Genomic DNA, 24,616 nt, shown 5'->3' on the forward strand with positions numbered 1-24,616 from the left:
CACAGTGTCACTGCAATTCTTTTGCTTTGTCATCTGTTCTTCTGGCGTTTTCCAGAGACTTAGCCACCGAATTTAGAACCAGTTCTAAAACGCTCTCCTCTTAACACAACTGCCATAGGTATTCTGCTTAGTAAAGGATGCACGTATCTAATGTTCTGAGATTTACTCACTTTATTTTGCAAGAATTCACACAGACAGATGCTGTTGTGACTAATCTCTAATTATTCCCCCAATAAAAAGTGTCACCATGATCTCCTGCAGCACATGGTTTCCTCGGGTCATGAAAGGAGCTGAGGGTGGAGGGAAAGAGTAGAGAAAGAAGCCCAGAGACGGCGGCAACCAGGAGCTGGTCCTCGAAGGGCTGGCTGAATGCGGCCAGCATCTTAAACTGTTGCCGTGAGTGGAAGGGAAGACAAAGACGATGTCATGGTATTAAGTTTACAGCGTGAATGTCCAGTTATTCTGGGTGAGTTAGTTCTAGCAAGTAGGGGGGCTGAGCAACGCCCACACGGAGGGGCACCGAGCTCCAGGGGCAACATCAGCCGGGCACAGGGTGACGCAGACAGAGGCCTTGACACAGGTGAGCCCGATTCTAATTGGAAACCGAGTAAGAACTGGTCTGGAGCATCATAAGAAGTAAATTTGTTTTGCAAATGTCAACATACATTATGCAAATGAGCCTCATGTGCCAATTTAAATATGATCATGTCTATGCCACCCGTCTCTCTTCTTGCACGTCGGGTTATCACTTGAACAAACAGCCTCATTTAAAAATAATTCCACAACAGGAAACTCCCTTAGAATTGACTTTCCTAATTAGTTCAGACTTAACGTCTTTCTCACTGCAGGTAACACACTAATTCCTGCTTGTTCTACACATTTTCTAAAAATAGCATTACAGTAAAAAAATGGATGTTAATTCTAAGATCAGTCATGAATAATATACAAACGATTGCTTTTCATAACATTTACTGTTCAAAATTAGAGAATACATAACTAAGACCCATGCAGACAGGATTTCCTCATCTTCTGAAAAGAACGTGATGTGAAGTTACCCACCATCTGTCAGAGTAAGGCTGCTCCAGCTGGGGCTTTGGGAGTTTTGTGTCTCTCTCTCGAATGACCTGGTTGAGAACCTCTAAGTTGGAAAGGTTGGAATAAGGCTGAGTGGCATTCTCAAAAAGCTCCCAAAGTGTCACACCCAGGGACCTGCAGAACAAAGAACACGGTTATTTCTTTCCCTCTTCGGATGTCGAAGTTTTAACACCTACATTTTTACTTGTACAGTCACTAGTAATTTCAAGCACAAGGTGTCTACTGACACGGTTACTGAAGATCGCTCTTTAGCGTGATTTTAAAAGCAGGCATTTCCATTAAAATAAGGACCACAAGAATACCTCCTCAGATTTACTAACGGAATATATTACTTTAGGAATTTTGGCCAATGCAAAAAAAACATGAGATGGAGCTAAGAGGCATGATTACACGGAGAAGCGAATATGACCGTCAACCTTAAAACTCAAGAAATTAGAAAGATCATCACAATGACTTTTAAGAGTTCAGCAACACAGCTAGATACAAGGTAAATACACTAAATTCTGAGATTTTTGGTGGGGAAAAAACATCCCATTCACGACAGCAGTAAACGTCGGAAATCTTGACACGAACAACCCTTCCCTGTTCGCCCCGTGTATTTCTTGCTGTAGCTATTCCTGAGTATCTGGGGCTTTTTGCTCTTCGGAAGGATGCCCCCCACTACCCTGCCAGAAGCGGCCACATGCCCGAGCCCCTCACCACCTCCAGGTGCACAGCCGTCACCACGGGCAGGGGCAACCTTCGCAGTACCCGGCCCACTCGCCCGCGCGCCCAGTGCTGTCCCCATGGAAACGGCCTCTGTGGCTGAAGCTAGAGGGACACTTCCTCTCCACTTCCTCTGTGTGATCCCTGCGTTCGTTCCCACCACCTCCACTTCTGCCGCATATTACAGTCTATTTTCTGCAACAGCTCCCAAACCTGGCTGACCGGATGCTGGTACTTAGGACCCTCCCCGCCCCACCCACCCCGAGGACTCTTCGCTGGTGGATGCAGGTGTGGCTGCATCTTTAAAAGCTCCCTCATGGTTCTGACGTCCAGCCAGGTTTGGCTATTGATGGTTTCCGTGACTATACCCACCAGAATGCTGGTGTGAATAATGAGCCGTACTTGAGTAAACAAGTTGACTATTTGACGTGGTGGAGTACAATATAACGTATGAGTTAAACTCTCTTATACTAACCTCACAAATCAGTGAGAAAAATCAACATATTCAGTATCTACGTGGAGAGGGCATTTCAACCAAAGGAAAGGAAAGGACCCAAATCTCCCAATCCAATTCAAGATGGGAGAAGTTTCCCTGGCACACAACTGCTAGGGGCAGAGGGCTGTTTTGGATACAAAGAAGTTTAAGACACTGTCAACGCCTTTAGGGAATTAACAATTTATTTGACCGAGGAAAATAAGAAGTTTACATGAAATGCTAAAGCCCACAAAGGTGGCCTATGATTAGGGGCAAAACGAGTGTTATCAGCACGAAGCCTGGTTTGACCCTGGGCACGTACCTCTACCTGCCTCATTTTCTCCAAATCCCCGATGTAACTACCTTTCTCTCTCCCAGCAAGGCCTGTTCCCAAACCAATCCCCTCCCCAGTTCTTCAGAGACCGTGAAGCATGGGTTTTCTTCTCAACTCCCCACTCCCCCGACTCCTAGCATCTTCCTTGAGCATCCCTTTCTCCTGGCACAGGCCACATAGAAAGAGGAGACGTGTGCCCACCCTGCCCTGCAGCTCTCTATTCCCTAGTCTTTCCCGCCCAGTCTCCTCGGGGACAAGTGCCATTGGCCACCGCCAGCATTCCCTTCTCTCCAGCTCTTTGCCTCGCACTGGCCTGTGTCTCCCTGAGGACCAGGCAAGCCTCTTTCTTCTGGGAAGAAAAACGTCCTGTAGCTCTTATCCCCTCTTCCATCAAACTCACTGAGAGAGGACCCTCTCATTCACCCCTGGCACAGGGCAGTTTGGTCCCTGCCTCTCATGGAAGCTGGCGCCACTGCCAGCCCTGCCACCAGAGGCTGCTCAACCCGTCAGAAACAAGGGGGAGGCTCTGTCTCTGGGAACGCAGGCTAAGTTTTCAGGCCAATCACCCTGCAAGAATAGTACAAATATGAATGAAGCGTGAAAAGCAACTTCTTAAACACAACAAACAGCAGATAAGATAGCAGGGAATTACCTGGACAAAATCTAGAGCTTACTGAACTAAGCAGAACACTAAAACCACCTTTGACTGCAGCATCTGCTGAAGCACAGAACTTGCGCCTCTGTGCCTGTGGTGTCCCAGGCTCAGTGGGGGTGATGGTGGCGGTGGACAGGCCAAAGCCCTGGGCCTGCACAAGGTAAGGGGTCTCACAGAGACCTCCTCACAGTGGGAATAAACCTGCCCCCTGCCTTTCTCAGGGGCCTGGAAGGCAAGCTGCCTTGGCACTGAGGTCCTGTGAATTAGTGGACGTGTGGGAGCGTGAGTACGTGTGTGTGTGTTGGCGGGGGAGTGCAGTCCCAAAGAAGCTGTAACCACAGAGCTGGCCCTCACTCGGACTTACAGCCCAAACTCACACCATCTGAGTGCTCTAAAAGATCTTGAGCTGGATACATAAAGCCCTGGATTAGAGTAGTCCCTTACATGACGGGACACCCAAGTACCTGACAAAAGCAAATGTGGACCCTCTCTGGAGACATGTTTCTCAATTCTAGGTTTCCAAGATCCTCACCATAAAAAAGTCCCCAAGGGAACAAACCACCATCAAGAGCCAGCAAGATCAAATCCACAAAGACTTCAGATACTGGAATTATCTGATGTGGATCATAATCAAATAGACCTCCTAAAACCAAAAAGCCAATATCTGAACTACAGAATTCAACAGAGAGATTTAACAGAAGAATAGACACAGCTGAAGAGAGAATTTTAAAAAGAGAGAGAATTAGTGGATAGAGCACAGGTCTGAAAAATTATCTAGAGTGTGGCACAGAGAGTCAAAGAGATGGAATATATAAAAGAGAGGATAAGAGACAGAAGACAGAACAAGAAGGTCTAACACATATCTAATCAGACTTCCAAAAGGAGAAAAAACGGGGCAGAGGCAGTATTTGAAGGGTAAATAAGGGCTGTGAACAACAACCTAAGATATGAAAAGCCAAAAAAATCCCAAGCAGAAAAACAAACAAATCCACACCGATACACATTATAGTGAAGCTACAAAAACCAAAAGACAAAGAGAAGAGCTTAAAAGCAGCCAGAGAGGAAAACGTCACGTCACCTCCAAAGAGCTTAGGGAGATTTACAGCTGACTTCTCAAGAGCAACAATGGAAGCCAGAAGCCAGTGGAGTGAGATCTTCAATATGCTGAGAGAAGACAACTGTCATCAAGTAAAAATATACTTCAAGAACGAGGACGAAGTAAAGGTACACTCAGACCTACGGAGAAAGACCTGAGACTCTATTACCAGTCGAACCTCACTAAAGGAAATTCTGAAGGACATACTTCAGACAAAAGGAGACTGATCCCAGATGGAAGGTCTGAGATTTAAAAAAAAAAAACGAAACAAAACAGCAAAGTGATTTGATTACATGGATAAACCTAAACAAACACTGATGCTAAAAAAAATAATAGTAATGTCTTGTGGGGTTAAAAGAAAAAAATCATACACAACAATAATGACATATAATCGCATGTGTGTGTGTAGAGTAAAACTAAACCAAGTTAACGTACGTTAAAGTAGCCTGGGGTCCTTGTATGGCTCAGAAACAGGGCCAAGATGAGAACTACTATTAGACTAAGTTAAGTGAAGTATACATGTTATAATTTCTAGGGTAACCAATAAAAGTATAGGAATAGAGTATACAGCTCCCAAGCTAAGAGGAAAAACCAGTTTAAAAAAAATCAAAAGAAGGCAAGAAGAGAAAAAGAAAGTAGAAAAAGCAGGACAATAACACAAAAAAGTGTAGACGTAAATTAAGGAAGCTGTAATAGAAATTGCTAAAGACTCAGGTACATTTTTTCAACTTCCATTAAACTGACATACATCTCAGTATTACATAATGGTCCAAACCTTTCTGTTTCTTCATTCACTTCAATAAATATTTACTAAACATCTATTATAAGCCAGGCCTTGTGGTAGGCAAAGAAAATAGCCTTGGTTCCTGCTTTTACGGAGATTATTACTGTCAAATGGGTAAGAGAAAAGTTAACAGCATCATGGCAACTGTGATAATTGCTATGATGTCAATAAATTGTTTTTTTTTTTTCACACCATCAGGCACTCTGGTGTTCCTCCGTCTTATTCAATTACTTTCCCTTAAGAAAGTACTTGAGAAGAAAGAAGTCAGGACTTTGCTAACAACAAAAGCCTAACAGAATGATAAATCAATACATACCAGATATTACTATACTTAGTTTGATCTGCAGTTAGTAGTCTGTCTTGAAAGCTGGTTACTAATTCTGGAGCAGTCCATCGCAGAGGGAAAAACTTTTTATCATCTGTTTCAATATAATCCTCCTGTTTTGTTAGGAAGCATACAGAATTTTGAATTTTATAACACTTTTAGTGAGCTCAATGATTTAATTCCAGGTCATTCTCAGAAAACACAAACTCCACCCCAAAAAAACATGTCAGAAAAAGAAGGCGGCACGAGACCGACTTTCTGGGCAGAAGGTGGGTGAGGGTTTCCCTGAAGCCTCCTGGGCCTCATGAGCTGGTCTCTGAGCCATGAACGTTTGCTCAGTCATCCTTCCTGGAAAAGGAAGGTACGCCGTGTCTGATGCACAGAACACAGACTCTGAGCAAAACATCTTGTAAAATATGCTGGGCCGTACCCCTGAACAGGGGAGTGGGGCGGTTAATGAGTAAGAGCGCAGGCTTTCCAATCAGACAGACCGGCTGAGTCCACGTTCAACCACTTACCAGCTCTGTGACTCTGAGCAAGCAACAAACATACTGAGCCGTCTTCCTGATCCGTTAAGATCAGGAAGACACACCTACCTCCCTTTACAGTGAGGATTACATGAGCTCGTGCAGGCAAGTACTTCATAGTGCCTGGGTGGTATACAGCAAGCGCTCAAGACGCTAGAGCTACCATGTGGACAAAGAACTGCCTTACATTTGCGTGATGTTTTTTTGCCCCACATTATGGCACCTCACTCAGCTGGGCTACACAAACACACACGAATAAAAATCTCAAATACTTCATTTATTTTCTTTGGGGATATAATTATAACAGAGTTTTAAAATCCAAATCCCAAGCTTACCGAATTTGAGCTGAAATTTTACTGAACATGTAACAGAGAAGTATCTATATGACGTGTATTTTATTATACAGGTAGCAATAATTTACCCCGCTTTCCAAAAAGGCATGGCATTTCGTGATATGACCACTTCATGAGCATGAAATTCAATCAGGTCAAGGAGAGGACCCTTAAACCTTTGGCTTACCTTGTACCTGCTGAATCCTATTCCATAATCTCCCACTTTCACATTTAAGTCCGAGGTAAGAAAACAGTTCCGCAGGGCTAAATCACTGAAAACAGGAAGAGTGAAGTGAACACGAGAACAAGGAGAATCAACACCCAGGATGATGTGACATGACATTGCTACGGCTAAAGGCTTTCTTGAGTAATCAGTTAGTGTACTGAGCTCCCTGCTTAATAATTCGTGTTTTAAAATCCTTTTTCACAGATAAAGATTAATACCATATTCTTAATTACTTAAAGAATGGAGACGATCAGATTTTTTTGTACATCACTCTGACTGCTAAGGTTAAATACTGACCATATCCATACCTTGTTCTGCATTAACACCAGATTTATGGCTCATTTCCTAGTATTTTTAGAGTTACCAAGAAAGAATTCTAAATTGTCTGAATTTTTTAAAATAACTTGCATTACCTGAGTAATAGTCTAGTAGTAGTCTCTTTAATGTAAGTAAAGAAGAATAAAGTTACAACTTCAAGCACCCGAAAATAACCTACATTATTGAAAACTGTTTGGTTTTTAGCTCCTTTTTCAAAGCTGTGCGAGCGTTATAAGGAGACCCTTTCCAAGTCACTCTCCTTTCTTCCAAACTCCACCCACCTCCCCAAGAGGGAGGCAAAGAGCGTATTTTCGAGACTCACTTAAAACAACTTACTTACATAGTTTATTTAAGAACAAGTTCATTTTCAAAAACACCTAATTTGCAAAGTAAAAACTACTTTTTCTAAAGGAACTTCCCATAAAAATAGCAGATTACATTTTTTGGATTTCACCTTTACCCCTTAGAATCTTTTTAATTATCAATTGGCACATGAATAAAAAAGCCACTAAATTGAAATAGAATTGGATACCTAATCTATAGTTTTAAATCACAAATAAAAGTAATCAGAAGCTGGATTGCTATGGTCCAAAATTTAAAACGTTTGTCTTTATATGACTGTAGAAGACCAAAAACTTTATCAAATTCTTATTTTCGATGATTTTCATTTCCAAAGCTCACATGTCTGAAATGTAATAATAATGAGAATGAGGACAGCAACAGCTAAGGCTGATGTACTTCAATGACGGCCTGGTGTGTACAATGACACTGATCCAATCGTACAATAATGGCTAATGTGAGCCAAGCACTTTGCACAAGGTGTTTCTCTAAGCACCTGACACGTATTAACTCACTTAATCTTCGCGACAAGCCTTTGAGGTGGGCGCTATTATGTTCCCCGTTTATAGAAAAGGAAACTGAGGCACAGAGAACTGAAGTGACTCTGCCAGGGTCAGTATTTCCGTCTCTCACCATCAATAACCACCACCAACAATCCGTTATTACCAGTCAGAGCACGGTGCCGTGCGTGCAGCTGCTCCTCAATAAACGTGCTGATCGCAGTTTCCAGTTAGATGTGCTCAATTCTTCTTTACACTATGTTTACAAGCCCTGTTTTCACGGCGCACCATCCAGAAGACACCAGGCCTGTGGAGGCATCTGGGGACAACCTCGGGACGCCCCTACTGTTATAGACAGTATACAGGCACACGTGGGAGATACTGCGGGTTTGGTTCCAGACCACCGCAATAAAGCATATCTCGCAATAAAACGAGTCACATGAATTGTTTGCTTTCCTAGTGCATAGAAAAGCGATGTTTACACTACACTGTAGCCTACTGAGTGTGCAAGAGCATTATGTCCAAGGAAGAAAAAACAATGTACAAACCTTAATTAAAAAATACTTTATTGCTTAAAAAATGCCGAAATAATTATAATAAGTAACATCAAAGATCACTGATCACAGATCATCATCACAAACATAATAACAATGAAAAGGTCTGAAATATTGCGAGAATTACCACAATGTGACACAGAGACAGGAAGTGAGCAAACGCTGTTGGAAAAATGCGCCGACAGACCTGCTCAGCAAAGGGCTGCCACAGGCCCTTGATTTATAAAAAACCGCAGCATCTGCGAAGCGTGATAAAACGAGGTGTGCCTGTAGGAACCTCCCGTCTCAAGGAGAGATGTGGTCCCTGTCTTTTGGAGTGAAGGGAGAAATGGACGGGGGCCACATGTGGGCAGGAGAATACAAGGCTCTAAGGCAGCCTGACCCTCTGGACCAAGAGCTGCACCCGTGCGGCCCTGCGGGTCCTGCCGCAGAGGCCCTGAGCACCTCCAACCAGAATTTCTGGAGCCCCTGCAAACAGATCCTTCCATTGATTTATGTATTGATTTATTTATGGCTGTGTTGTGTCTTCGTTGCTGCACGCGGGCTTTTCTCTAGTTGTGGCAAGCGGGGGCTACTCTTCGTTGTGGTGCACAGGCTTCTTACTGCAGTGACTTCTCTTGTTGCACAGCACAGGCTCTAGGTGCGTGGGCTTCAGTAGTTATGGCAAACGGGCTCAGTAGGGTGGCTCGCAGGCTCTAGAGTGCAGGCTCAGTAGTTGTGGCACACGGGCTTAGTGGCTCCGCGGCATGTGGGATCCTCCCGGACCAGGGCTCGAACCCGTGTCCCCTGCATTGGCAGGCGGATCTTAACCACTGCGCCACCAGGGAAGCCCCAACAGATCATTCTCAACCTCCCCAACACCTGTGTCCTAGGACCAGAATTAAAAGCTGGGTGCCAGCATTCCGGCCGGGGCATGTGAGTGTCATCTGTGGCGGGGCAGCAGGGCGAGGCCAGCAGGGCACCTGCAGAGCCCCTGGCACCTTCCACTCAGGCCACTAGAGCCACTCCAGGACCACCCAGCTGCCTCCCTCCTCGCCTCTCTCCTCACACATGTTTCCTGCAAGTCTTCAGATACAGGAAAGGAGAAGCTTAGATAAAAGATGAAAAGTTATACCTGCAAAAGACCTGCGGCTCTCGTTATAAACGACATTGTGAAACTCTTACACAATTCAACTGTTGCTCTCAGAGAAGGAGGAAGTGCTTCTCATTACCTGAAAACCAGGGGTAATGAGGAGGAAAACAATGGTGTGACTGAGAGAATTTCTTCTAAACCTGCTCCCTCCCTCTACCCCAAACATCCCGTCACCAGAGTACAGTGGCAAAAGCACTGGACAAAGTCAGAGACCTGGGAACGAGTCTTGGCTCCACCGCTAAGAACTGTGTGACTTTGGGCTAAGTCAATTCACACATCAGAGCCCCGTTTTTCCTTGTCAGAAAAAGGGGGGGCCTAACCTGTAAGGGTTAACTCATACGGTTTTTATAAGAATAAAATTTTTTTAAATATGAAATGTTTTCAAAACATTGAAGTGTTATCCAGATTCTAAATGATGATATAATTCAATTCAAAATTAGTAAAAATAAACACTCTCTGAAGGCCAATAACATGCCAAGCTAAAGAATAGGAAAACGCAAAGGTGTAACTATTTAATGGCAGAGGTAACTCTTGACGTCAATGGCTGGTTTGGGTCAGGAAATACAAACATACCCAGTATATTCTTCCTTCAAGTTGAAAAACAGGTCTAGTGGCAAAGCTGCCAAGCGATCCAGCCCTGAAAGGCTCTAAAGCTGTGGCCCCGTCCCCCTTGGCTGGCAGCGCGCTCGAGGTGGCCTCAGCTGTCAGTGGGACCCAGCCGCGTGAGCAGAGCCGCCAGACACAGGAAGCGTGCGTTCACAGAGGAAAGGGGTTCTAAACAGCTTCCCATCCCGAGTCACAAGGAAGCATCACCACTTGTTCTCTGCTTCCACTGGAATGAGAGTGTACCCATCTCCAGGACTGCTCTCATGGAAACGCCCCAGTGTGGCTGGAGACACTTCCCAAACCATCCTCTCCTCTATTTACGTTACCACTTAGGGTCTCCCAGAGACCCTGAATTCCTGATCAAAAGAGCAACAAACAACCGAAAGTTACAGAATACTCTTCTAGGGCTTGGCCCACGTTACCTCCTGTAATCTTGACCAGAACACTTCAGGGCAAGATTATCCCCATTTCATAGAAGAAACAGGCTCAGGAGGATTAAGGAACGTGGCTCACACTGGTAAAGCTGAGGAGAGGCCAGTTAACAGCACCAACCTGCCGTTGGCAGCCACGAAGGTTTAAAAAGAAAAACCCCTACGTGGGTTGTGAAGAGACTCTGCCACTTACCACCTGAAGGTGGGGTGCAGCTCACAGAGATACAGGTAGAGGATTAAGGCAAGAGGACTCTGACGTGGCACAAAGACGCAACTCTGCTCAGGGTTTGGACCCCTGCTTATCAAGTCAGCCCCCATCATGCTTCTCTTCCCCGACACACAACACAGCCAGCCCACAGGTCTACAGCAGTCCTTCCTAACCCTCTCACACGTACCTTCTGTGTAAGCTGGGTTATATGAACACTGGGCTCCTGTAACACTGGACACCCACACTCTTAGGGCTGGATGACTTAGTCACCTCGGTGTTTCTCAGCAGAGAGTAACTTTAACTTTAAAACTGGGCAAATCCTACAGAGGTCCTTTCATGCACAGCTGCCACCTGGGTACTCCTCAAGGCCACCGTCACACAGGTCTCCAGCTACGTGAGCCACCACAAGGCCCACGCCGCGGGCTGGGTGCCCCGTGCACTTAGCTCATTGCAGTGAGCTGGTGGTTTCTCATGGGAGCTGCTCCTTCAGGAAGACTGACAGGCTGGGGACAGGAAGTCCCAGGCTCTTGGCCAGCAGGGCAGCATGGTGTGGAGCGTAACACACTGGCAGCTCCTGCTGTTTATGCGGCCTTCACGAATGTCACGTGTTTGACTGCAGAAACACAGGCTACCCGAGACCCAGGCATACGTCTCCTCTTAGACGATAAGTAAAAATAAAATTTAATTGGGGGTGCTTTACTAGATCAGCTTCCAGTTGGACGTGTAGGATATTCTATTTTCAACCAACACAGAAAGTCTGACTTTGAGCTAGCAAACAAATACTCTAAAGTCCAACTTAAAAATACGCCACTATGTATTCAATATCTTAAAATAACCTATTGATATAATGACAAATAATCTGAAATATGTATATATACATATAACTGAGTCACTATGCTGTAAATGTGAAACTAATGCAATACTGTAAATCAATTATACTTCAATTTTTAAAAGATGCTATTACGCTGTGCTACCAACAAAAAAATAAAGCAAAAAATTTTGCCACAAATGGAAATTTTACATAAAATATGGCTACTTTTTAAAATAAAATGAAACAGTTGTCAATGGTTCCAAGAATTTTCTTTACCTTGAGTTTATGCACCTGAATTAAATCCAAACCACGTGAGTAAATTTATCAACTTTATTTGTTCTAAAGTTCACAAGCTTCTAAATTAAGTAAAACTTTAACCTAAAGAAACTCACAGGAAGATAACAGTTACTCTGACATCTTTGCCAATTTTTAAAATACAAGAGTAGAAACCGACCTGGGCTTTAAACACAATTTCTAGCTGTCTTTGATAACTTTATGCTGCTGATTCTGATATGATATTCTTTTTAAATGCTCCATTCTCCAAAATCTAAAAATTCCTACACCAAGTATTAGGTAATAATCATCTGTGTTTCACAAAAGATTAACAATACAAATATGCTGGGAATTAACCTGTCATGAAGTTAAAAAACAAAATATAAGACTTCTCCATTATAAAACAAATAGATCTTTATATTTTGAACTTTTGTGTAAGGGTTTCTGCCTTGGGCCTGAAGAAACTCATGATCTTCTGGGTCTCTTAAAAAGCACTTTATCAGAATGATTTGCTCACTATGCAAGTCAGACAAGATAGATGTGTAAGAAAAATGTTAATTTTCCTTCTTCCCACCCTGAAGTAATGTTGAGAATTTGATAGGTATTTTTCCATGTCTGTTCACACACACACACACACACACACACACACACACACACACACACACCCCTACAAATACAAGCTTTTTTTTTTAACGTTGTCATAAATATATTCCTGTGCAACCTGCTTTAAAAAATATATAATACTTCATAGACACCCTCCATGTGGGTACACACAGGTGCTCCTTTTCAGGTCTTTGGATTGTTAAGAGTTAAATGACTTAAAGTCAACTAAAGAGACACTGCCCGGTTTTGTCCAAAGACCTGAGAAATAATTTTAAACATAAATCAGAGCTCAAAAGACTATTCACAGAATCATCATCTCAGACAGGACTCAAAGCCCTTTGTTGTTTTAATTACGGAAATTACACTGACGATCTGAACAAGATACGATGCGCTCCAGAGAGCTGCAGCTATTCAAGTAGGAACAGAAAGGCTTGGACAGAAACGTGTTATCCCGACCACTGTGCTGCTCACACACAACCCCCGATCACCCTCAGCCTGGCCTGGGTGGCGTTGGTCGGAGACCAGTGCTGTGACCTTCTATGAGAAGATGATGTCAGCCCTTCAGATCCCGTCTTCCCATCTCCGGAATGGGAGGTGGGCCACGCCGTGAAAGCCAGCGGGTAGAACCGGAGCCTGAAGCTGACAGGAGGAGGATGCAAGACCGGAACTGTTCCCTCTGCACTCTTTCGCATTCTTTGAAATTCTGGGACTAATTTCTAGGCCTCAGGCTGTATTAAGGCACTCCGTTCCCCGGGAATTGGTTTAAATGGAGCCCAGCTCAACCCTTATTCTGACACTGGGCAGGAGTGGACACCTTGTTTATACATCGAGAGTTCACGTTACAGCCGGTCCTCCTTGAGCATCCTGCAGGGCCTCTTCCCACACTTTTGGGGTCAGCAGTGCGGGAGGTGCACGCGAGCAGAGGGACCCACCTGTGCAGGAAGTGCCGCTTGTGCATGGCCGCCAGCCCCGCCGCGATCTCGCACGCCAGCCTCTGCAGCAGCATGGTCTGCGCGTCCCCCCGCGCCGGCTCGGGCTCGCCGCCGCGCAGGTAAGCCTTCAGATCGCCCTGCGGAAACCAGCCCAGGTCAGTTTCCAAAGAGGACCGGGGGAACAAACAGGCATCTCCACACACGCCTCAGCTGACCGAGATGGCTAAGATTACTTACTGGAAATTATTTCGATTTGAGCTTAATAAAGAATAAGCTCACCCTGAACAAGTTTGAAATTACAAGAAAGCAATTCCAACCAAATACTTCAAAGGTAGAGAAAACACTATTCTCCTTTTAGGATCATTCTAAATTAAACATTAGTTTACCTTTGTTATATAAACACAGAGATAACAACAGTTAAAAAAGATAAATTGGCAATAATGCACAATTTGAGTGCAGAAGTACAGAAATTTCCAGGTAACTAAGAGATGAGATGGAGAGTAAAAGAAGTGCCAGTCACACCACCTTCAGGGATCCCAGGAGAACATCACACCACAAAGGCCACCACCAAAGCACTCATGAGCAACAGAGAGGGAGATGAGGAAAGAAAAACGGGGGGAAGAGGAAGAAAAAGTACTCTCAGCGCCGGTAACTGCTTCAGTTCTCCGCCAGCTTCCCCAGGGCCCTGTGTTGCCCAGAGACCACTGCGAGAAAGTGCATTCTAGCCACTCCAGAAAAATTTGTGATGTTAATTTAAATAAGCCTGTTCAAAGGACAGCAGCACGGGCAGGAAAATGGGCAAATTCACATTTAGACACCCAGCACACGTTTCAATGCCGAGTACCCCACATATTCGCACAGGACTCCCCTATCTTATCCTGTTTTTGTTTCATGACTTTAATTTTAGGGCTGTATGTCTTGGGGGATAGTGTATCTCTTTTGGGAAATACACTTTTGAGGCAATCTTCCACATTCTGCTTACCACATGATTAAGTATTTATTGATGTGCTTTAATTCCAAGTTTAAGCTTTATATAATCAGTTAATAAAATTTAGAAAGCAAGTCAACAGCTTTCACTTTTCTTTACATCTGAGTCAAAAAAGACTCCAGAGGAAGGAAATTTTTCTCAACCAATTAAAGATTCTGATACATTTCTCATAACTGCTACTGAAGATAGCAAATTCCTCCCAGAATTAAACTTTAAAACACAATATTCCTTTACTAGCATTTGTCCACACTGAATAATAAATACATTCTAATGTAACTTCTAGGTCCACACCAAGAACCTAAATTTGCTTTCATTCCCAGTTTCCATCATCTTAATATGAACGATAATGTTGATATCAATAACTGTTACCACCGGGGCTTTCAAACGTTTGCCAAGCACTGTTCTGGGAGTTTCCACACCTGCTGCCCTCAAATAACTCTCACAATTTAAAACACTTTCCAGATGTGGAATAGGCTTCGGGAGGTTAAGAACTTTGCCCAAGGCCACAGAGCTAACAAACAGTGGGGCTGCACTTCTACAGTTTACCAACTTGCCAAGAAAACTCTATTTGGTGAGTGAACCAAATTAGCACGTAGATCAAATCAATTATTCTATAAGAATGAGTGTCCAGTAAATTCAAGCCAATCACACAGCTGTGGAGGAGTCTCCCAAACTTAGTGAACGGCTCTGCCAGGGCAGCAGCTGCTCCCCTCAGGACCAAGGTGTGTGCTCGCCCACGCCACCATCCTCCTATTTCTTTGAGAACGTGGTGCTTTCCCCTTTTGCTCCCCTAGCAATTACAAGCTGCTCCAGCGGAGAAACAGACACCTTTTCTTCCCCTTTAAAAATACATGCCCCTCCCCGTGCCAACCCCACCTTCACCCAGGCTAGGCTCTGTCCAGCATGGGAGTGGTGGGAATAAACCCAGCTTTGGGCGACAATTAAATTAACCCAGAAAAACTCCAGCAAAAAGCACCAGGCTACAGGCTGATGGGATTTTCGTAAGGTAGTTCATATGGAAACGAAATATGAAAACGAAGAGCTGAAGTTTACTTACATTACCAGTGAAATGACCACTTAAATGCACTTGTCTAACCCCTTTCTTGCAATACCCATCTAAGGAAAAAACTACCCTCACACAGAAGTAGGACTGTGCTGTGCTGCATCTGGCCACTTCTCAAAACAAACAGAAGCTTCGGGCAAACAGCAAGTACTTCCCAAGTGACTTTGGCCATGAAGGCAGGAACGGCAGAGTGGGTGTAGTTATTTTTCAAGGTTCCCTAAAGCATATTCCTTACCACTCACTGTTCTAAAGTTATCTTCTCCCCACAACAGGCCACTCCCCAGATTTCACTAGAAGATAAAGTATAATGAACAGAAGGGGATTTTGCTTCAGACTGCTAACGCTCTGGAAGCTTCCAGCTTGACAAACACTAAAGGCCTCTCCCAACCCGCACTGGGGGGGGGGCGCAAAGTGAGCGCGACCCCAGAAAAGACGTCTCTAACCTGGGGAGTAAACATGAGCGATTACTGAGGAGCCCATGACTGTTTCGCAAGGATGAGGCCTGTGATGGGTTGGGAGGGACTCCTTCTGTGTTCTACAAAGAGCCTCAGAGCTCTCCTGGCACCACCATTTGAAAGAAAAATCAGCATAAAATCTTTAATTACAGAAAAAAATTTATATTATATAAGTACTAAAAATTGACTCATTCTATCCAAAACAGGTAAAGCTGTATTTAGATATCTGGCTTATTTTATTTATGTTTTAATGATGCCTAGTGAGTAGACAGGGATTATTACTTTGGTCCATTATTTGAAGAGAAAAACACTGAGAACAGCAATGTATTCTGAACTAAAATAAAGTTTCCTTTATCCAAGTTTTAAAAATTTCTCAGATCCTCCCCAAACTGCGCCCCTCTGCAAAATACTCAAAAAGAAAAATGTATGACACTAGATGGCAGCAAAGTGCTTACACTGAGATCTCAGATACCAGAGCGGGCCCCTTGGCCGACTTCTTGGAATGAGTCACTCGAAGACCTTTAGAGGGTTACTCACAAGGGCCCCCATAAATCCCAGCATCAGCTGCCATGAGGGCTTCGGCCAGCTTTTCACAGGACACTGAGAACAATGAATGAACTCCAATACAACGTAAAAACCCAACAAGTAAATAGCTTTCTAACTGAAAAATTAGTTGTTTATACATTTAATAGAAGGATTTCAGAGGAAAATTTATGTTTTTAAACAAAAATCTGAGGACTTCCCTGGTGGCGCAGTGGTTAAGAATCCGCCTGCCAGTACAGGGGACACGGGTTTGAGCCCTGGTCCGGGAAGATCCCACATGCCGCAGAGCAACTAAGCCTGTGCGCCACAACTACTGAGCCCGTGCGCCACAACTACTGAGCCTGTGCTCCACAACTACTGAACCTGTGCTCTAGGTTCAGTAGAGCCGCAATTACTGAAGGCCGCACACCTAGAGCCTGTGCTCTGCAGCAAGAGAAGCCACCGCAGTGAGAAGCCCGTGCTCCGCAACAAAGAGTAGCCCCCGCTCGCCGCAACTAGAGAAGGCCCGCGCACGGCAATGAAGACCCAACGCAGCCGAAAATTTTAAAGATTTAAAAAAAAAAAAATCTGAGTGAAAGGAGGAAAGAATGGCAGCAACAGCCGCGTGTGCTCGGTGTCCACCGACAAAGTGAAACAGGGAGGTAGGGCGGGAGCCCTGGGAACGCCCCCAGCCCGAGGGTTTCTTAACTCCCTCAAGCCCTCTGACTGCGCCTACTTTTCCCTCCACCACTTGAGTCCCGCCCCACCCCCCAACATCCACACCTGCACAGCACCTTCTGTTATCACGGATTATTCTCCCTGAGCCCATCCCTTCTCTGCTCAAATACCTCTCAGGTGAATCCCACAAAGAACCAGCAAGCGCCCTCTGCCTCCAAACCCGGTTCCCGCTCCCACCCCACTTCCCTCCCCTCTTCACAGACAGACGCCTCAAAAGCTGGGTCTGCGCTGGCTGGCCTGCCTCCTGGCCCCCCAATCTCTCTCGAACCCCTCGCCCCCCAACAGGCTGGGCTCTAGCTGCTCCTGCTGGGCAGGACCAAGTGAGGGGTCCGTTCCTTCCTTCCCCACCGGTCTCCTGGCTTTCTTCCGAGCTCACTGGCCACTCCTTTCTGGGGCCCCTGTGCTGGACCTTCCCCCTCTTACTGGTCTGTGGGCGTCGGCACGCCCAGGGCTCTGCCTGTGGTCCTCATCCCTCCTCACCGTGACACTCATTCCGGGTGACTCTATCACCCTGTGGCTTTGAAAATCATCTCTCATACATTTCTCTGACTCAGACCCCTCCACCTCCTGAGCCCCAGACTCATCTGTCCAGCTGCGGACTTGACACCCTTCCCTAGATGCCCTGAGAGGCACCTCAAACCTAACACGTCCAGTGCAAAGCTCCGACGATCTGCTCCATCTCAGGAAATGGCATCACCGCTTTCCCAGTGGATCAGGCCAAAACCAAAGTCCTCATTCTTGAGTTTGCTCTCTCTCGAGACGCCCACATCCAACCCATCACCAAGGCCCGGATCTATTTTCACAAAGAGCCAGGGCCTCGGGGCCCAGGGCAGCAGCCACGTGTGGGGAAGGGAGCCACTGGCAGGGCCGGGGATGTGGCGCCCCCACCAGCCACCCCCCTTCCAAGCCTGATGACGCCGTGTCATTGCTCTGCACGTGTCCCTCCCGCTGGCTCCGAGTGAGAGACACCGTCCACGTGCACCTCTGTTCCACAGTAAGCCCACGTCCTTTCTTTTCTACTCCCGCTCCCGAGTGGCAGAGACACATCACCCATCTCTGTATGCCTGGGAGGGCCCCAGTGCATGGGCTTATGTAACGAACTCATTTACACATAAGACACGGACATGGACTAGGCGTTTTCTGTACAAAAGGCCAGTTCGAAAATGGAGGCTTCCCACTGGTGGAAGACAAACGTACAGCCATTAAACTACCTGATACAGAAGTACACAGAATAAAATTAAGCCATCAGTTAAAATCCCCACTTTGCCACAAGCAATCATGTGACATCAGGCAAGTCAACTAACCAAAGAAGAGAAGACAGAAAGCCTGGTCCTGAGGTTGGGCATGGGTGTGGGCCCCAGAGGCCCTTCATCTCTTGCAGCCCGGTTTTCTAATCTGTAAAACGAAGAAGACTGAGGCAAGAAGACTCAGTGAAGGAGAAGCAAACACCTCAGGCCCAGCACAAGGCCTGGCACAGGTCAGAGCCCTCCCTCCTCACACCGCCACCGCTGTGTGGGCAGCGGACAAGCTTCCCACAGCCTTGGGAGCCCGGGACCCTGCCTCCCTGTCTCTCCTGAGCGGCTGGAGCAAGCCCGGCCCGCAGAGGACTGTGGAAATCTGCATACGACACCAAGATCGCTCCCTTGCAAAGAAAAGACTATCATCTCTTGCTTCGGAGTCCGGTGACAGAGGAAGAAACTGCTGACTGTCATGGGAGATAAGACGGAGTGGAGGTGATCTACTTCCTTGTCTTTACCTGGGCCTGCAGTCTGGCCTCCAAGCAGTTGGTCTCGGCTTGTCACCTTTCCAGCTGATCTTTCCCAGCGGATGCCACCCAGCCTCTCCTAACGCAGTGCTCTCTCACCCGGTCCCCACGCCACCCACTGTGGGACCATCTATCGCCCCACCCCCCACCCCGGTCCACACGCACAGTTGAGCTACCCTGCCTGGCTCACGCTGTTCCTATGACGCTTTCCTGCGGAGGAAAGTCCATCCACCCACCTGTCCACACTCAGACCAAACACCACTTCTTTTGTGAAGCCTTCCCAAAGGAGCCAGTGAGCCTAGTTAGAATTGCTACACAGAACTACTCAAACCTTTAAATTATGATCAATTTAGAAACTAAAACTGAATAAAAATAACTACTACTTCCTGAGCACCTACTATGCCTACAGGGTGGGCAGTATCACTCCCATTTTACAGATGTCTACACTGAGGCTTAAAGAGGTCAGGTAACTCTCCAAGGTGATACACAAGTAAGTGGCAGGACCAGCATCTGAAGGCAGGCCCGCTTGGCTCTACAGGCAGAAAAGGCAGGGTCAGGGTGACTCACCCGTGCTCCTGAGAGCACTGGGCACAGCTCTTTGTACTCAACAGGTGCTCATACGTTTCTGTTGAGTGACCCTTACCCCCAAACACTCTTGCCCGCATAGACGTGTGAGAGCACAGTGTACCTCCTATGGCCACAAGTTACACACAACACCCTGCAGTGATCTCTCCCCTCACGAACACTGCACCATCAGCAGTACACATCGGTGACTCTGGTCCAGCTACCAAACTCAGAAGAGTTTTCATTTTCTTTCATAAAAATTCTAAGATAAAGTGCTTTTCAGAGACTGGTAATTCCATCTCACAAGGAATGACTTAAGTAAGTGTGAAAATATTCTCTCCTTTCTCCTTAAACGATGTTATCGCTGAGCATGGTCACTGCCTGGTGACGACGGAAAAGGCCAATGTTCACTCAATAGCTCCTGACCTACTAAGAACATGTGAAGATAGTGGCTCCTTTCACTGTGCCTGCAGTTGCTGATTACCAATCCTGGGCTACAGGCCTCTGGCCTCTGGACCCTGGCCAGAAGGTGCTTTTGCCCTGAATGACGCCCCTCTGCTCAGTCTGGCCTCTTTCTGGGAGGGTTCTGGGGCATCCAGGCTGGGAGCAGGGCTCAGGTGAAGCCAGGCTTTGGGGTGTGCTGGGAACGTCCCTGCAGTCCAGGCAGGAAGGCACCTCTATGGCTCATGGGCCTGACACGAGCTGACCGTTTCTGCTACCTGGTCTCTGCACACACTGAGCCCTGAGGACCTAACTGAGCCCCGGGGACACTGAGGCCAGTGTCCCCGGTCGAGGCCCAGCCCTTGCTGCTCAGGAGCTGGTCCCTCTGCAACTTACTAGGGTCCAGAGATGATGAGAATGAAACTGCCCTCGGAGATAAATGTGACCTCACTGCCTGGCAAGGTTGGGGGCTCCCTGGGTTAACGGCCTTTACCTTGACATGAGGCTGGACATTCCAAGTGCGGACTGACAGATTTCCCAAGGGCATACCAGCCTCCTCCAAGTAGAGTTAACAGCGGTACAGCCCCTTCCATAATAGCAGGTAACTACCAATGTCTTTTGTGTGGTAAGAACCACGCAACATAAAATCACCACCCTTCAGTGTTTCTAAGTGTACAGTTCAGTGGCATCAAGTACATTCACACTGCTGTGCAGCCATCACCACCGTCCATCCACAGAACTCTCTTCATCTTCCCAAACTGAACGTCTGTCCCCATTAAACACTAATTCCCCCATCCCCTCCTCCCGCCAGCCCCCGGCACCCACCCTTCTACCTTCTGTCTCCGTGAGTCTGACCACTCCAGGGACCTCATATGAGTGGAATCCTACAGTATCTGTGTTTTTGTGACTTAGCTTCTTTCACTGAGCATAATGACCCCAAGGTTCTTCCATATTGCAGCATGTGGCAGAATTTCCTTCCTTTTTAAGGCTGAATAATACTCCAGTGTATGGATAGACCCAATTTTATTTGTTCAACCACTGATGGACACCTGGGCTGCTTCTGCCTCGTGGCTACTGTGAATAATGCTGCTGTGAACACGGGCATGAAAATGAGACCCTGCTCCCAACTGTTTGGATATATGTACCTAGAAGTGAAACTGCCAGATCTTGTGGAAATTCTAGTTTAACTTCGGGGAGGAAAATTATTGTTTTTCAATTTTACTATTGATCAATGTACCCTTGGGCAGTGCACTTAAATAAAAACGGCTATTAAGCTCTCACTGCCAGTGAAAGCTTTTGGTGGGGATGGGCTCTTTCCAGATGTTCAGCCTTCAGGAGTGACTGAGGAGAGTGAACATGACTTAGCAGAGTCACATAAAATGTGTTTCAAGAAGTCACATTTCCTAATTCTGGAGGGCTGTATCCATAATCTTCATCTCAAAAGATGAAAGCCAACAGAAATGTAGGTAAGTAAATATGTATATTCTGAATACTTAGTCTAGTGTCAGTACTTGGAGAATACGCATTTAAATCTGAGATAGAAAAGTATGAGGGAAAAATTCTATGAAAAGAATGTTGGGGACTTCCCTGGTGGCACAGTGGTTAAGAATCCGCCTGCCAATGTGGGGGACTCAGGTTCCTGCCCTGGTCCGGGAAGATCCCACATGCGGAGGAGCAACTAAGCCTGTGCTCTACAACAAAGAGCAGCCACTGCAATGAGAAGCCCACGCGCCGCAATGAAGAGTATCCCCCGCTCGCCACAACTGGAGAAAGCCCGCGCGCAGCATCGAAGACCCAATGTAGCCAAAAATAAATAAATAAAATTAAAAAAAAAAACAAAAGCAAAAACAAATTAGAACAGCACTAAAACTAAACCCATTACCTGAACCCACTTGGAAGAAACATTAAGCTTTTACTATTCCAGGAAAAACACCAACATTGTCTAGTAAAACTTTCAGGAATGGACAAACAGGGTAAAGAATAAGAAAATGCCAAAGTACATGAGCTAGTTTTATAAACCACCTCGATTAGCCTGGGAACGTGCTACTTCAAGGAGATGGTGGTTCTGCTGTTATTTCTGCTACAGTCACTCATAAAGAACGTTCCCACTGTTACTTATAATCAATATCAGGAGCTTAGGGACTCAAAAAAGATACCATTAAATGTCTCAGAAAAGCAGAACTCTGACAAGCAGACTTGTCTTATCACATAAAAATGCATCTTTGGTCTTCTTTCCTCACCTGCTGTGTCACCTATCATACTGGTCACCAAGAGCTAGACTAAAAGGAGTTATTTTCATATCATGATAAGTAAGGTCATACATACCAGCTCTGATAATTCTGAGATAATCAAAACCAGCTACGCAATAAAACTATGAGAAACATCCTTGCGAACTCCTTCCTCTTCGTTCTCGTGACTCTATTAAATAATCAGGCTAAATGGCAATTATCACATGTCTGCTCCCTCTAAGTAGGAGGCCTAGAGGACAATGGCCAGTTTTCTCTCTGGGTCCCTTGAGAACAGCACGCTGCCTTTCTACACCAAGTGTTCAATCAGGAAGCACCCTCCACGACGGGGGAAACGTGGGGAGGGCACAGAAAAGTAGGATTAACTCTGGTTTCTTTACATGGAGAGAGAGCTTGATGAGGTACCAGCATCTCTAGAGAAGGATTAAAATATTGATTAATTTTAGACCTTGTTACACTAAATATGCATGTTGTAACTTCTAGTGTAACCATACACAAAATTAAGAAACAGTATCTAAAACAGTAGATGGGGAAAACTGAAACAAACAAAAAAATTCAAGAATCTAAAAGAAGGCTAGAAAAAAAGCAAAAAAGAAAAGTTGAAACAGGTAAGAAAAATAATACACAACAGGCACATAACATTCCAAATATCTCATAGGTACAATAAACATAAATGGATGACCTGTTCCATGTTAAGTGACCGAGACTGACAGGTTAATAAAATTCTAACCGTAAGCTATTTACAAGAGATGTCAACCAGAGAAGAGGACTGACAGAGATAAACCAGGCAAATTCTAACCAAAAGAAAGCTGGCCTAACTACATTAACATCAATAAAAATAGACTTATTCCTCAGTAATGCTTTTAATCTTAAAGAGATTGCATTCATAATGATAAAAGTTTCAAATTAAGGGAAGTTATATCAACTCTAAATTTGGATCCCTGACACAGCGGGGTATCAAAATGTACAAAGCAAAACAACTAGAACTATAAGGAAAAATAAGGAAAATCCATAATCAGAGCAGGAAATTTTAACATGCCTCTCAATAACTGACAGAAAACTGACCCAGGCTCCCTCTGTCCCTGCCCCCTCCCCACAAATCAGAAGGGTACAGGAGATTTGAACAGCCTCATAAACCTGACCCAAAAGATCCATACAGACATACTGTACAGATCACCAGAATACACGTTTTTCTCCCCAGCATCTACAGATAGAATAAAACACTGACCCTGGGGTAGAGGTGAACATAGCCTGGAACAGAGCTGAAGCTGACCCAGAGCCAATGAGAATCACTTTGCTCTTATCAGCCACTGAGATTTGGGGGGGGTTACTATAATATAACCCACGGAAAGCTAATATATCAAGTTTATTAACAATTTTTCTTTGGAATTAACTACCTGGGACAGAAGTGAAAGCAGTCCCTCATCCAGCATTTCTATCTGTCAAAAACACTTTGGTAAAAACTTCTGAATACTTGACTTTGAATTTCTACTGAAAACTTACCAAGTCACAGAACTCAAACACCAGAAGATAGGGGATTGCTTCTACACACTGTCCAACACACTGAAGAATATTTGGATGTTGAAGAATACTGGTAAAAATAAAAGTCATAGCATTGTTCATGAGGGAGCAGGCTAGTAAAATTGTTCAAACAGTAACCGCAAATTTAACATTCTTAACGATTTAAATATAATCAACTGAAAAGAGCACAATTAAGATTCTATTTAACAGATGTATTCTAAGTCATGTAATGATTAAGTAATTCAAAGCCAATCAGGCGAACATTTTCACAAATTAAAACATCTCCTAACACAAGAATCTTTAACTTTAGTAATTTAACTTTATAGATATCATTTTGAAGCATCATTTAAAAGAAGGCAAACTATATTCCATGAGCACTTTCAATCCACATAATAAAATACTCAGTTTACCTCTTAGGCTATCTAGCTTATATACTATTTTCATAAATCACAGTACACAAACTCTTTTTGGAAAATATTTTGTCTAAAACAAAGTTAAAAAAAAAAGATATGCCAAAATGGCTTTTTAAACTTCAAAACTTTATTCTGAAGCAATAATGAATTAAGAGTAAGTTGCAAAGATAGTGCAAAGAGGTCCCATGTCCCCTTCATCCAGTTTTTCCCACTGGTGACACCTGACACAATCAGTGCAACCCCGAAGTAGGGCCCTGACACTAGGGTGCGCTGTGTGTGTGGCTTGCAAGTCCTGTTATCAACGTGTGTGGATTTGTGCAACCACCACTCAACAGAAATGCAGAACTGCCCCCCACCACGAAGACCTCCCATGCTACCCCTTTCTGCTACCCCTTTCTAGTCACACTGCCGCCGCCCCCAACCATTCCTCAGCCCTGGCAACCACGAACCTGGTCTCCTTTTCTATAATGTTCTCATTTTGAGAATACTATGTAAGTGAAATCACACAGTATGTGGCCTTCTGAGATTGATTTTTTTCACTCAACACAATGCCCTCCAGATTACCCGAGTCACTGCCTGCATCAGCAGTCCCTTCCCTTCTACTACTGAGCAGGATTCCATGGCTGGATGGACCATAGT

General features: G+C 45.1%; 1 protein-coding gene across 3 annotated transcripts in view; it reads right to left on the reverse strand.

Annotated features, from left to right (window-relative positions):
- Nucleotides 1-24,616, reverse strand: part of LMTK2 (lemur tyrosine kinase 2) — a 172,006-nt gene that overhangs the window by 13,080 nt on the left and 134,310 nt on the right. For all 3 annotated transcript variants that reach the window (XM_079899059.1, XM_079899058.1, XM_079899057.1), the window contains 5 exons: nt 23,547-23,634; nt 13,262-13,398; nt 6,516-6,600; nt 5,461-5,582; nt 1,060-1,209 (listed from right to left, as the gene is read on the reverse strand). In XM_079899059.1, the coding sequence (XP_079755185.1) occupies nt 1,060-1,209; nt 5,461-5,582; nt 6,516-6,600; nt 13,262-13,398; nt 23,547-23,634 (582 nt within the window). The remainder of the gene's footprint in view (nt 1-1,059; nt 1,210-5,460; nt 5,583-6,515; nt 6,601-13,261; nt 13,399-23,546; nt 23,635-24,616) is intronic.

The sequence above is a fragment of the Stenella coeruleoalba genome, assembly GCF_951394435.1.
Source record: "Stenella coeruleoalba genome assembly, chromosome: 15".
In the NCBI taxonomy this organism is placed as follows: domain Eukaryota; kingdom Metazoa; phylum Chordata; class Mammalia; order Artiodactyla; family Delphinidae; genus Stenella; species Stenella coeruleoalba.